Genomic DNA, 15206 nt, shown 5'->3' on the forward strand with positions numbered 1-15206 from the left:
GAGAGGGAAATATGAAAGGATGTGGGTTTTAAGGGAGAGGGTAAGGAGTCATTCCAATCCCGGGAGCGGAAAGACTTACCTTAGGGGAAAAAAAGGACAGGTGTACACTCGCACACACACATATCTATCCGCATCCATGGATTGTCTGTGTATGTGCAGATGGATATATGTGTGTGTGTGTGTGTGTGTGTGTGTGTGTGTGTGTGTGTGTGGGCGCGCGCGAGTGTATACCTGTCCTTTTTTCCCCCTAAGGTAAGTCTTTCCACTCCAGGGATTGGAATGACTCCTTACCCTCTCCCTTAAAACCCACATCCTTTCGTCTTTCCCTCTCCTTCCCTCTTTCCTGATGAGGCAACAGTTTGTTGCGAAAGCTTGAATTTCGTGTGTATGTTTGTGTTTGTTTGTGTGGGAAAAATATATCTAAAAACACACATGATGTGACTTACTGAACGAAAGTGCTGGCAGGTCAATAGAAACACAAACAAACACAAACATACACACGAAATTCTAGCTTTCGCAATCAACGGTTGCTTTGTCAGGAAAGAGGGAAGGAGAGGGAAAGACGAAAGGATGTGGGTTTTAAGGGAGAGGGTAAGGAGTCATTCCAATCCCGGGAGCGGAAAGGCTTACCTTAGGGGGAAAAAAGGATGGGTATACAAGCGCGCACGCGAGCGCGCGCTCACACACACACACACACACACACACACACACACACACACACACACACACACACACACATTTTCTGTGTATGTGCGGAAGGATGTGTGTGTGTGTGCGGCGGAAAGACACTCTTGGTGGAGTGGGGAGGATTTCATGAAGGATGGATCTCATTTCAGGGCAGGATTTGAGGAAGTCTTTTGGTTATGGTTTGGAAGTGGGTTACGTATTATTGAGTATATATAGGCGGGATAAAATTGTATAGTAGATTACGGTAAAAGGGGGAAGGTGAATACAAAGTGAGACTACTGGTAAAAACGGAAAGAGAAAATAAAGAGAAAATAAGACAACAGGAAAGATTTCGAAATGCAACAGCGACAATAACAAACGTAATTGTTGGGTTCAAATTAATGATATGGTTATAATAGAGGGAAACATTCCACGTAGGAAATATCCTGCCCTGAAATGAGATCCATCCTTCATGAAATCCTCCCCACTCCACCAAGAGTGTCATTCCGCCGTCCACCTAACCTTCGTAACCTGTTAGTTCATCCCTATGAAATCCCCAAACCACCTTCCCTACCCTCTGGCTCCTACCCTTGTAACCACCCCCGGTGTAAAACCTGTCCCATGCACCCTCCCACCACCACCTACTCCAGTCCTGTAACCCGGAAGTTGTACACGATCAAAGGCAGAGCCACGTGTGAAAGCACCCACGTGATCTACCAACTGACCTGCCTACACTGTGACGCATTCTATGTGGGAATGACCAGCAACAAACTGTCCATTCGCATGAATGGACACAGGCAGACAGTGTTTGTTGGTAATGAGGATCACCCTGTGGCTAAACATGCCTTGGTGCACGGCCAGCACATCTTGGCACAGTGTTACACCGTCCGGGTTATCTGGATACTTCCCACTAACACCAACCTATCCGAACTCCGGAGATGGGAACTTGCGCTTCAATATATCCTCTCTTCCCGTTATCCACCAGGCCTCAATCTCCGCTAATTTCAAGTTGCCGCCACTCATACCTCACCTGTCATTCAACATCTTTGCCTCTGCACTTTTGCCTCGACTGACATCTCTGCCCAAACTCTTTGTCTTTAAATATGTCTGCTTGTGTCTGTGTATGTGTGGATGGTTGTGTGTGTGTGTGTGTGTGTGTGTGTGTGTGTGTGTGTGCGCGCGAGTGTGTACCCGTCCTTTTTTCCCCCTAAGGTAAGTCTTTCCGCTCCCGGGATTGGAATGACTCCTTACCCTCTCCCTTAAAACCCACATCCTTTCGTCTTTCCCTCTCCTTCCCTTTTTCCTGATGAGGCAACAGTTTGTTGCGAAAGCTTGAATTCTGTGTGTATGTTTGTGTTTGTTTGTGTGTTGGTCGACCTGCCAGCACTTTCATTTGGTAAGTCACATCATCTTTGTTTTTATACACACACACAGGGTGAAGCGAAATTCGCACACGCAGGCTTCGCAGTGCGGCTTCTCACATGCCAGTGATAAAAAACTGTCTGTCATAAAATTTCGTCCAGCCAGTACATACAGCAGAAAAAGGACGTTAAAGAGTGGCAATCTGGCAACACATTGTATTTGTGTTGTACTGTTGGTGCACAGTGGATAGAGTTTTGGGTTAGAATGCAGGAGGTCGAGGGTTTGATCCTGGGTTTAAGCGTATGTTTTTTATTTGGTAAATGTAGTCCAAGTGGTACGGTATCTGACATCTTAAACGTCAACAGTGATTGCAGCGGGTCCTCTGGAAAACATTTGCACTTACATACGGCAATCATGGAAATGAAACATTAGTTAGCTTTGAAAGATGCCCTTTCCACATCATGGGATCAAATTTATTTGCACCACTTCCTCTACTAGAAGCGAAACCTGTTTTCTTTGTTCCCTGCTCTAATGGTCACATAGATTAGTACCAACTATTATTCTTGCTTCGTTCAGGTCCATTACACTTCGTTAGGGCCTTACATTACCAGTAGGACTAGCAACGTGCTTTGCAAATAATGTCCAAACTCGGTTACTGCACCACTGGCCCTTAAAATTGCTACACACGAAGATGGCGTGCTACAGACGCAAAATTTAACCAATGATTAGCTCTTCAGAGCATTCACACAAGGTTGGCGCCGGTGGCGACACCTACAACATGCTGACATAAGGAAAGTTTCCAACCGATTTCTCATACACAAACAGCAGTTGACTGGCATTGCCTGGTGAAACATTGTTGTGATGCCTTGTGTGAGGAGGAGAAATGCGTACCATCACATTTCCGACTTTAATAAAGGTTGGATTGTAGCCTATCGCAATTGCGGTTTATCGTATCGCGACATTGCTGCTCGCATTGGTCGCGTTCCAATGACTATTAGCAGAATATGGAATCGGTGGCTACAGGAGGGTAATACGGAACACAGTGCTGGATCCCAATGGTCTCGTATCACTAGCAGTCAAGTTGACAGGCATCTTATCTGCATGGCTGTAAAGGATCGTGCAGCCACGTCTCGATCCCTGAATCAACAGATGGGGACTTTCACAAGACAACCACCATATGCACGAACAGTTGGACGACGTTTGCAGCAACATGGACTATCAGCTCGGAGACCATGGGTGCGGTTACCCTTGACACTGCATCACAGACAGGAGCACCTGCGATGGTGTACTCAACGATGAACCTGGGTGCACGAATGGCAAAACGCCATATTTTCGGATGAATCCAGGTTCTGTTTACAGCATCGTGATAGTCGCTCCCGTGTTTGGCGACATCGTGGTGAAAGCCGCCATACTGGAGTATCACCCGGCGTGATGGTATGGGGTGCCATTGGTTACACGTCTCAGTCACCACTTGTTCGCATTGACGGCACATTGAACAGTGGACGTTAGATTTCAGATGTGTTAAGACCCGTGGCTCCAACTTTCATTCGATCCCTGCAAAACCCTACATTTCAGCAAGATAATGCACGACTGCATGTTGCAGGTCCTGTACGGGCCTTTCTGGATACAGAAAATGTTAGACTGCTGCCCTGGCCAGCACATTCTCCACATCTCTCACCAATTGGAAACGTCTGGTCAATGTTGGCCGAGCAACTGGCTCATCACGATACGCCAGTCACTACTCTTGATGAACTGTGGTACTGTGTTGAAGTTGCATGGGCAACTGTACCTGTACACACCTGACTCAATGCCCAGGCGTATCATGGCAGTTATTATGGCCAGAGGTGGTTGTTCTGGGTACTGATTTCTCAGGATCTATGCACCCAAATTGCGTGAAAATGTAATCACATGTCAGTTCTAGTATAATATATTTGTCCAATGAATACCCGTTTATCATCTGCATTTCTTCTTGGTGTAGCAATTTGAATGGCCAGTAGTGTTTTTGTATGTGTTATCACCATGGTCCCATTAATTGTTTCAACTGTCTATTTCTTATTTGTCTAACCACGTATTTGTTGTGTTCAGCATTACAAAATGTTATAAACTTAGGGTACATATGACATAAGAAATGGTGTATTTTACAGTATGAAATGTCAGAATGAAATTAACGAATAAAAAAAAAAATGCACCCCAACCCAGGATAGAACCCTCAGCCTTCTGCATGGTAACTCAAAACTCTAGCCATTGTGTCAACTGTGCAGCAGGATTAAACTGTCCTCTCAGGTGTAGCTACAATACGTGTTGTTACAGTGCTGCCAGAGTGCCACTCTTTAACGTCCTTTTTCTGCCAGATATACTAACCAGACGAAATTCTGGGCGAGACGTTTTTTTATCGCTGGCGTGTGATGAGTTATAGTTCCATCAAACACAAAAATCCCATAATTTATGTGAACAATATTACGGACAAAGATAGATTGCTACTCACAGTAAAGCTGACACATTGAATGGCAGATACACACAACAAGGAGACAGTTACACAGTTACATTGTTCAGAAGAGAAAATGTACCCCCCTACAAACACACACACACACACACACACACACACACACACACACACACACACCAGGAATCCGTCACTCTATCGCAGAGGAATTTTGGAAAGTAAGCAAGAGATACCAGCAGATTTAACCATTAATCAGACTGTTAAATGTGTCAGTAGAATAGTTAATTTGGTTAGATCATTTTATGAAGGTTCTGGATTTAATTTCTAGACCAATAAATAGTTTTAAAGGATTTGGAAGTTCTTTTACAGTGTATAAGTTGCCAGATAGTGGAGTATTCATTTAGCAATTTACCCGAATATATTTAGCCATAGCCTTTAAATTATCTGTGAGCCAGAACAGTTTTAAAATGTGCTAGTGACATTCAAAAACTATTCTTGCAGGGAATTCAGCTTGGGCCAACAGAGGCCTCAAGATACTGGGTGTACTGGGTGCCAGCTCAGTATGTAGATGCCATCAAGGATGCCATTCTTGGAAAGTGGCAGTACTTCTGATTCTATTCTGTGGTGACTAAAAATTCAGAGTCCATTGTGGGTGCTTCTGCCCTTTCAAGTAAAACAGTTTTGTGATGTGACTGTAATAAGACATGATATGTATTTTTCAGCACGATTTTTCATTCAATTCGATTGAAGTGGAGGCGTGCATCTGCAGTGAGAAAGTTACCAGACACTGATATGAATATGTGATTTATCTGTATTGAGACTTTTAGGTCTTTTTTATGTAAAGCAAAATATAATACTCTTACTGTTGCTAGCACAACAGATTGGACTGATATATGTATTTATGAGTTATCAACCTCGCCTTTGCTTTCGATAGCTGGACTTTATGGTATGTCAGTTTATGAGATTGTTTAATTATGTTTTGTTGATTGTAACAATGATTGCTGTTAAATTTTTATGTTTTGATTATATATATATAATAAATGCACAAATGAAAACAGTTTTTCTTTTAGTATGAACTGAGACTTGTTAATGGAATTACCAGGGCAGCTCAATCAGAATAGGCACTGTTTGATCTATATACTTTTCCCAGTGTGGTGTACTAGTTAAATACCTCCTTACTAGTGTTTGATGAGTGCTTCTTTAACTCTTTCACTGCTGTGAGCATGTGTATACATCTTGCTACACCATTCCCCAGGTGTTGTGGACGTCTATATGTGCGCCTCTTAGATTTTCCTACAGTGTTATGGGTGTTCCATATCTCAGCGAATAAAATAGTTTATAGCATTTATCATACAACATATGTGCCTCATTGCCTGCTATCATTTACTGAAAGAAAGGCGAAAAACTCATTTCAGTATCTTGAATCATTTAGGAGATATGATGATTTTTATGAACATGTGGTTCATGATGCACAAGAGCATAAATAGGCACGTCGTGAATGACTGTTCTAGTATGACTTTTCCAAGTTTTGTCTCCTGTTACAGTGTTGTATACAGATTTTAACTTTCCTCACTCAAATTTTCTGAGCATTTCATTACGCCAGCTGACAAGCCTGTTTTTTGAGCTTTGGTCAAATTGTGCTGAAATCATCATGAACAGATCTTCAGAGTTAAATATTCATTCAAAATCAAATCTACTGCTAATTTCAATTTGTCTATGATGCCTCCATTTCACAGTAAGTCACATGCCAACCATCTTCAATTGTGTTGGACTAATTCATCACTGGAAGCCTGACTCGCAACAAAAACCTGCAAACCTCAATACTAAACAGTCTTTGCTGAAGGTAGTTGACTGCCAAATATAGAATGAAGTGATTTCAGAGATTGTTGTTGAGTTAGGCATTTACGAAAATTATGAAAAATCCTCGGAAAACTTTTACATCAGATTTCCATATTTTTGCAACATTGTTTCTTTGAACATTAATTGTAAACAAACTACCCAGCCATTTTCTGAGATGCCACATATACTTATATATTATTTGTGTTGTGCACGTAAATTCAAGCAGCTCATCTGAGATGGTGTCGCCAAATATGTTCATCAGTTTCCTAAAACTGAGCAAGAGAGCGATACAAAAATTGGAAATAGGACAGTAGTAAGGATCAGACCCGAGCCAAAGGCTGAGCAGTCTCGTGTGCAACATCTATGCTATGGTAACAACTGACACTAATTTCGTCTGATGGGCTGCTCAAATGTACACATGCTACAGCCTGATTGGCTAACTTAAGTGCTAATTAACTCAGAAGTCAGGTATTTTTGGCTGAGTATGTTAGGCTGAATGACGGGTAGCATTTTCTACTGTGGTATTTATGAATGTTACTGTTGATTTGAACTGCAGTAAATTTTTGACAACTTTGTGAGGGAATAAATGTACTGTGCCTATTATCCAAATACCCAATCGATAAAGAAGTGAATCTGATAGACTAAAACTGTGTACCACACAGACAGAGTGAAAGACTGATTGTGGAAACAGTTTTCTAGGCTATGGCTAAGTCATTTTTCCACAGTGTCCTTTATTCCGAGAGTTCTAGTGCCACAAGACACAGAACAACTTCTGTGAGGTTGTAAAGTGAGAGGTATGTGCTGGCGAAAGGCAGGTTAAGAGGTGGACCTAATATTGATTATTCTCCATTTTAAATATGCTTCACTGTGTGCACTCCCTGGGTTTCTTAATACAACAGTTTGCACCCCCTCAGATAGTACAGGATGTTTAAAAAACTATATACATATTAGAAAGTATTTATAGCTTTACCATGGCTAGGTTATTGGAGGAATGAATACATTGTCTAGTTTATATACATTCCTGCTAGGCATTGTCTTCTGTTTGCTTGGTTACCTGTTGTAAATCGGCTATTCCACAGCAGAAATCATTTGTGTTCTGTAATTTGCGAAGTGTAACTCCGTGAGGACAGTGCAAAGACGTTAGTGGTTGGTGTGCCAAACTGATCTTCCAAATAGGGTGGAATAAGTACAGATGGTGTTAACAGTTTGTAGACACAGGATGTGTATGTAAAGGAAAGAGTCCTGGCTGCCCTCATGTTTCCGACAAAAATGTCACATGGATTCAAACGGCTTCCCAACATAGTCCTACAATATCAGCTCTTGTGATTCAGGACTTTTAACTGCCTACAACAATAATTTGGCATATCTTATGATGTCAGTTGGTTATTAAGCTGTACAAGTTGCAGCTGTTTCAGGCTCTGCATCATGATGACAAATGCAAACGTGGCATTTTCTGATGAGTTTCAGAATGATATTGTCAATGATCACACTTTTGCACAGCAAATCATCTTCAGCGGTGAAGTGACTTTCCATCTTAGTGGGAAAGTAATCAAACACAATGTTTGAATCTGAGGCGTACAGAACCCACATGGACACACTGAACATGTAGGAGATTCTCCCAAATCAATTCATTTTGTGTAATATCCCACTTGTCTGTTTACTGCCCATTCTTCTTTGATGGAAACTTGGTTAACAGTCAGTAGGATTTTACGATGTTATAAAAGTGGCTGGTTCCGAGGCTGAACAAGGACAACTTCATTTTTCACTGCAGTCACCAAGTGCATGAGTATATGAATGAAACTCTATCAAACTGTTGGTTTAGTTTTCAAACAGCTGGCAAATTAGCACTTCGCGGTTGGCCTCCATGGTCAGTGGACTTGATTCCCTGTGGTTTCCTCTTGTGGGGTTTTGTTAAGGATAACGTTGATGTGCCAATAGTACCACTGAACCTGGAGGAGTTGAAGAACTGGATCTATACTGGCTTAACATCAGTGACAATATACATGCTTACCCGAGTAGGGGAGGAATTGGAGTTCTGATGATATATTGTTTATGTTGCTGGTGGAGGACATATTGATCATTCATAATCTAAACGCGAGAGGTATGTAAATGTGTCCCAAGTTTCACAGTTGTATGTCTTAACATTTTAATAAATATATACATTTGAAAGATGTATATTCTTTTTGAAACACCAGCAAATTTGTCTCAGCCAATGAAGATCAAAAATTAAATGTCTTAAGAATTTTGACTAATCTATTTCATTGATTCCTGTATCATTGTGCATTATTTCTGATAGCATGGTCAGGCCTTGTGCAGTACTGAATTGCATGTATTGTGTTTTATCCAAATTAAGTGACAGTCGATATGCAGATAATCAGTTATTAATTTTCAAGAAAATAATTTGTATTTTTTCAGATGTTGAGATTTCTGCATTAGCCATGTCCATGATACTACTTCTGTCATCATCAGATTTAACTATTTCTGCTGCTTGGATATATGACAGTGTATCATTTACATATTTAGAGAACAAGAATAGACCGAATACTGATACCTGTGCCAATAAGTCTCCATTTTAAAGACTGTTTATTTGTGGACACTCCCTGGGTTTTTAAAGCAACAGTTTGCACTCTCTTAGTAGTATTAAAACCAGTTATGAACAAGTACTTGAATAATTATGATTGAAACAAACAGCTGTATTGTAATCCAACGCCAGTCTGCCATCAACATACGAACCACAATGACAAAGACCAATGAAGACTTCAAATGGAAACATTACAACTTATTAAGCATGTTACGCCAGCATGTGGGATCAACAAAGTTGAGTGCAATGGGGCCAAAATCAACTGGATTCCGTAACTCCCAGTAAAATCCCTCCAATGGTCAGGTGACACTGCATTTTGGAGTCTCTGATGGAGTGGCAATGTTCAATGAAGGAAATCTTGCAAGGTATGAAGTCCTGAAAAGACTTCTATTCTTTCACAGTTAAATTTAATGGAAATGATAGTTGCTATGTACCATATATTGTAGATGCCGAGTTGCAGATAGGCATCACCACTATGTTGTGAGTAACAATTGTCCTTTAAGTGTTAAGTTTAGATGAAAGAGTTAGAGCATCAGACAGAGCTGTTAGAAACCTTGAAAACAGGTCAAGACAGTGTGGACAAGCAGGAAAAAGGAATTTGCAAGATGTGCCATTTCCCAGAACTCCTGTTTTTTTAGGAGTAAAGTGTACTTTTTCTCAGCTTCTAATTTGTTAATTTCTGAGCTTCTAATTTGTTCAAAATCACAGGGTATACTTACTCGAGTGTTGTCCATATTTTAACATGGGGGATTTCTTATTTTGTAAAAATCAAAGAAGTTAGGGCCTGACATAAATCAAAAAGTGTAGGCAGTTTTTGTTTTAATGTTTTACTGAAATAACTGTTAACTCAAAACTAATAAAACTAGTTTTAGAGATCCCTCTGTTAAAGTAGTTACAAATGTATAGCCTACAAGTCTCTTCTTTTTAAATTTTATTCCTAATAGATTTTGAAAGAAGATACCTTTTATATGAATAAATTTTACATTGTTTAAGATTTCCTAACCTGTCCCTTCCGTTAAGCCTATGTATCTTCGTATCAGGGTACAACTTAACATGATATATACATAGAATTGTCAAAACATACTGTAGTATAACATTTTCAGCATTGAGATGACTGTATGTGCAAGCCAATAAACTAAAAGAAATGACGAAACGTATTCTTAGATGTCTTCTCGTTATGAAAACAACAAACATGCTGTGAAAGCTATCATTAAGGTGCAGCGCGATCTACAGGGTACTTCCTGCCATGTAGCACTCGGAGCTCGCAGGGGTCTGTGACCTGGCCTGGCCCAGACCACTGCATTCGACGCAGCTAGGTGGACATGCCACACTACCGAGGGGGCACATGAGACACGCCGCACACCATATGTTAGTATGGGGGATGCGCTTCCCACTGCACCATCTGCTGCCCTCACTGAAAGATTTTATATTCACAGATGTCTTGCTTGTGTTTGTTATATACATTTTAAATTGCTACTGTGGATGTTTGATGAGAACTGTGTGTCTTACTTTTGTAACAATACACTGGATTTTTAGTTCTGTGACTCATTACAGTTGAAACCTTATATAACATCTATGATCAAGACACTTGTAAATAAATTGACATATTTTTCTAATTACTAAATTTAGAACATGATAAGCTGAGGCTGAAATAAAGCTGCAAATATTTTCCCTGCTGCTCAGTAATAATTTGGCAATAAACAGTGTTTTAAAAAACAGTGTATGTAAATCAAACATATGCAACAAAATCTGCAATAAATGAAAACTTTTGTACCCTACAAACAACGGAAAATGAAGCCAAATGTCTGAAAAGAGTTTCAGCATTCGTTTTCACTCATTTGTGTCTGACAGATTTACTATAAATAAAAAGAAAAGCATCAACATTTTCCAGTGTAAAAGTGACAATCTTGTCTTGAGAATAAAACCGGCAGAACTAAAATTTCTTTCAGAACCAGAGCTAGATGCTTGTATACACAATATTTTTTGTCAATCTTCTGAAGAGTCGAAAAAATTTTGCCCACTTGTTTTCCAGTAAGAAGCCATGTTTCCTTCCATTTTGCAGTTTTGATTTAAATATCCCCCCAACTCGTTTATTGGAATATGACTATCACTGACATCTGCAAACAAATCAAAGTTCTATATTTTTTACTAGTAGTGGAGTTCTTGTGGAATTTTATGAAAGAATTGCCTCTTCGGAGCTTGCACATGCCTTTTTCATGATAATGCTTTGTACCTTTATTTAAAAAGTATAAACTCTTTAATACATCATTTTGCAAATCCACACCTATGTGAACCCTACTCCGAATCAGAAAGTTAATTGAAAATAAAACCAAATGTTTTGTTGTTGAAGGTATTTGAATTAATTCACTCAATTTCAGGGCTCTACCAAGTTCGCTAACAAATTTGATCGGGCAATCTGATAAAGTTTTCTTATATAAAAGGTCTGCTCAAAAATTTTTTGTAACTTTGTCCACAAAATTTTTCTGTGATCCCCTTTTACATATTGTGCATAGTCTCTTCAAAATATTCTTCTCCACAGTTGATACACTGCTCCTAGCGCTGTTTCCACTTCCGGAATCAGTCTCGGTACACCTCTTTCTGGATTGCATGAAGCACTGTATGCAGATTTTCTTTTGTCTCATCTATCTTGCAAATCTTCATCCTTTCAGCAGGGTTTTCAGCTATGGAGAAGATAAAGGTGCACTGGGGCCAGGTGTGGAGAGTATGGAGGATGAGGTTGCACAGTGATTTCGTTTCTTGTGCAATAGTAACACACCAACAGGGATGAATGTGCGGGTGTGTTATTGTGCTGCAAGAGGCGTAAGTTGTGTCGCTACATTTCAGGCAATTTCCTTCTCACAGGCATCACAACACATCCCAATAGTACTGTCAATTAACAGTTTGTCCCTGTGGCACGAATTCATGATGAACTAATCCTTCCAAGCCGAAGAAAATACCACCATAGTTTTGACATTTGACCTGACCTGATGAGCTTTTTTTGGTCTTGGAGAACCGTTCCCCATCCATTGTGAAGACTCTCAATATCGTAATTGTAGACTGACATCTCATTACAAGTTAAGATTCTCTTAAGGAATATCTGATTCTCATTTACGTGGCCCAATAGCTCTTCATATTGCGAGGCGGAAGACCTCTTGACTCATGAGCTGTGGGGCGAACTTGAAGATGATGTGTCAGGATTTTGTGACATGATCCAACTGAAATGTTACATTTTTCTGCCATCTCTCAGTCAGTCTTCAATTGGCTTGGACAGTTTCATTGACATTCCTGTATGAGCATAATCGGTAGACGCTGAAGAGTATCCTGAACTAGGGTTATCTTTAACTTGCGCCCGGCCATTTTAAACCGTGTGAACCATTCACAACACTGAGAACGGCTTAAGTACTCATCACCGTAGGCATCCTGCATCATTTGTTGTGTCTCTGTAAAAGTTTTCTTGAGTTTCACAAACAATTTAACGCAGACGTGTTGCTCTTGTAACTCTGCCATCTAGAAATTTGCAAACTGTACGACATAGCATTCTACTCAATACTGCCCCCAACAATAACTAACAGATGTACAACAATGAAACTTCCGACAGTTACACATTAAACACAGGCATGTGCACGGATGCCAACCTCATTTGTGCAAAATTAAGAATGTTCTGGAATTTTTTGAACAGATCTCGTTTTCGGCTGTTCTTTAAGCGAGGGAACACAACTCTGAACCTATGAGGCCTATACTTGATTCTGTGACTGACCTCGGTTTTGACAGAGAGGTGTCAGTTCCCTTCGGAACTGGCCACTGAGGGCCTACTAACATAGCCATAAATGGATTGTATGTCATACCTCTGCCATGACTTCGCAGCTCTTACCTTCAGAGATGATTTTTAAATGACGAAATGGTGGCCAAAGAGAAGTTGCTACCTCATGCCACCTCTGGATAATCAACTTTTCCTTTAATTATAATTTGAAGGGTCCGTGTAACAGTCCTATTTCAGAGGCTTCTCCGTCCTGTGGTACCTGACTCAAATGCTGTAATAGTATCATCTTCCATTCCTTGAAGGACTGCAAAGATTCTCATCTTTTAAATGCTATAAAATAAACTACAGTGTATAAAAATTCAGTAATAGTGTAGCATACATGCCATAAGCAGAGAAATGAGTTCGTTCATCACCGTGATATCAGTTCCTTCCATTTGGGCCATTTCTCCCTTCTCAGACAGCTTTTCGCACAAAGCTGAATATTGGCTTACTACCAATTCTAATAATGTCAACCGTTTATTCTATTGAGTATCACTGGACAGTTCTAGGGGTCTGTCAAGAGCATAAAGGAGGCAACTTTTCTTTGCATAATTGACAAGTTCTTTTGCCGCAGTCTAAAGACCATGAACTAACGGACGATTGATGCACATACAGAGTTTCTTAAACCTTTTGGGTCAAAATGAAAGAGGTGATAGTGGGTCGACAACCGATTATATTGAGATAGGGGACCAATGATCATAAATGCATATTTATTCTGTTTACGGACATACAAACAGTACACCGCATGACGATGATGTAGGTCATTGTAATTACTCAAAGTGATGACTGCCAGTTTCAATTCACACATGGAAATGGTGCATGAAGTTCTGCTGCACTCTCTTGAAGATCCCTGGTGTCTGTGGTACCAGGAGACAGGTAGCTTGGACCCCAGCAAGCAGGTCTTCATCCATTTCTACGCGGGTTTCTCACATGCACATCTTGATGTAACCCCAGAGGAGAAAGTATAGAGGTGTGAAGGCCCCCGTAAATGATCAAAGATTTTGTCAAACTTGTCTATGCTTGCCAAATATTTGATCGAGTAGGGTGCTGTTGGACCTGCTTGTCAAGTATAGTGTGTTTGCGAGAAATTTTGACTGACAGAAAGTTTGACAAGATGGTGGACGTTGTTTATGTTGATGATTTGACACACATGTTTAGTGAAAAATTGTTTTGTTAAAATTTATCTCACTGTATCATGAGTTTCCACAACTATAGAAATAGCAGTCACTGATTAAAAAAAAAAAAGAGCATTGATAGCTGCCAAAATTGTAGAGGTATCACATCTTTCCCAGCTACACATTATGCCAGAAGAGGTTATGAACAAGATCACTATTTTATGCGTAAGATACAAGCAGGAGTGCAGAAATAAAAGAAATCGAAATTCTCCAGTTTTTCCAAGGACGATGGGGTCTCTATGTTCCTGTGTTACGGTATTTTAATGAACTGTCAATAGAGGAGCAAGTAGAAGAGAATAAATTTTCACATGCATATGTTTCTTTTTCAGTTAGGGGTGAAGTGACTCTAAACTACCCATTTAATGTTTCACTGTCCATCCGCAGAAAGTAGTTGTAACCATCAGGTTCTGAGTGCAACATTTCCATTTACAGGTTTTCATGTGTATATTTCTCCCTCATTTTAAACCTCCTCTCAACCATCATATTCTTCTTCTTCTTCTTCTTCTTCTTCTTCTTCTTTAAACACAGTGCCAGAGTCAATGATAGAAATGCTTTATCTGCATTTGTAACCATTCCCACTAGTGCCAAAATGCAGTATGCATGAGAAGTGTCTGCGACTTTGACAGACAGGTTCCTTTTTTTTTTTTTTTTTTTTTTAATGAGGTCTTTAACAAGTTTTCAGAAGTTTCATTGTCCATTTGAAGAAAGTTGATATAATCTTCTGGTTATGAGAGTAATATTTCCTTTAGCAGACTTTCATGGGTTAAATCCCTCTCTCACTTTAAGCCATTCCCTGGACCAGTGTGCTGTTTTCTTCTTCTTCTTCAAACACAGTATCAAAGTCAATGACAGGACTGTTGCGTCGACATTTGCGACCATTGTCACTACTGTCAAAATACTCACAAACATGAACAGCATCTGTTCAAAGTGAGGTTAAACGGAGAAACTTCGTTTGTACGCATACGGGCTTGTTTCAGAAATCCGTAGCTGGACAAGGACTCATTTGACAAACACGTTTGAACGTTTGCGGGGGACTTCAGATCCGATGATCAAGCTGGCCATAGCACAGGACCTCTACTTTCCATCCAATGATGAGGGTATGTGTTTATCTGGTGCTTGTGAACATTAACATCGAAGTGAACTGGTGCACCAACGAGTTGAACAATACAAACTATAGGAAGTTTGGCATTGCAGCACTGAGGTGGATAATTCATTAACAGAAGTGAACACGGCACTCAAAACCCGTTAGTCCCATGCCGTGTGGCATGAATGACCCTGTCTCTTGGAAGTTGGTGTCCACGAAGATAAACTTTTTCCAGTTATGATGATGCCTGTTGGGAA

The 15206-nt window shown here is 40.2% G+C and overlaps 1 protein-coding gene across 1 annotated transcript in view; it reads left to right on the top strand.

Moving 5' to 3' along the window:
* Positions 1-5547, top strand: part of LOC126253548 (ubiquitin domain-containing protein UBFD1-like) — a 59977-nt gene extending 54430 nt beyond the window's left edge. Inside the window, exon 6 of the mRNA XM_049954954.1 lies at positions 4973-5547. Within this exon, the coding sequence (XP_049810911.1) occupies positions 4973-5083 (111 nt within the window). The 3' untranslated portion in view covers positions 5084-5547. The remainder of the gene's footprint in view (positions 1-4972) is intronic.
* The last annotated feature ends 9659 nt before the right edge of the window (positions 5548-15206 follow it).

This window comes from Schistocerca nitens, chromosome 4, assembly GCF_023898315.1.
Source record: "Schistocerca nitens isolate TAMUIC-IGC-003100 chromosome 4, iqSchNite1.1, whole genome shotgun sequence".
NCBI lineage: Eukaryota > Metazoa > Arthropoda > Insecta > Orthoptera > Acrididae > Schistocerca > Schistocerca nitens.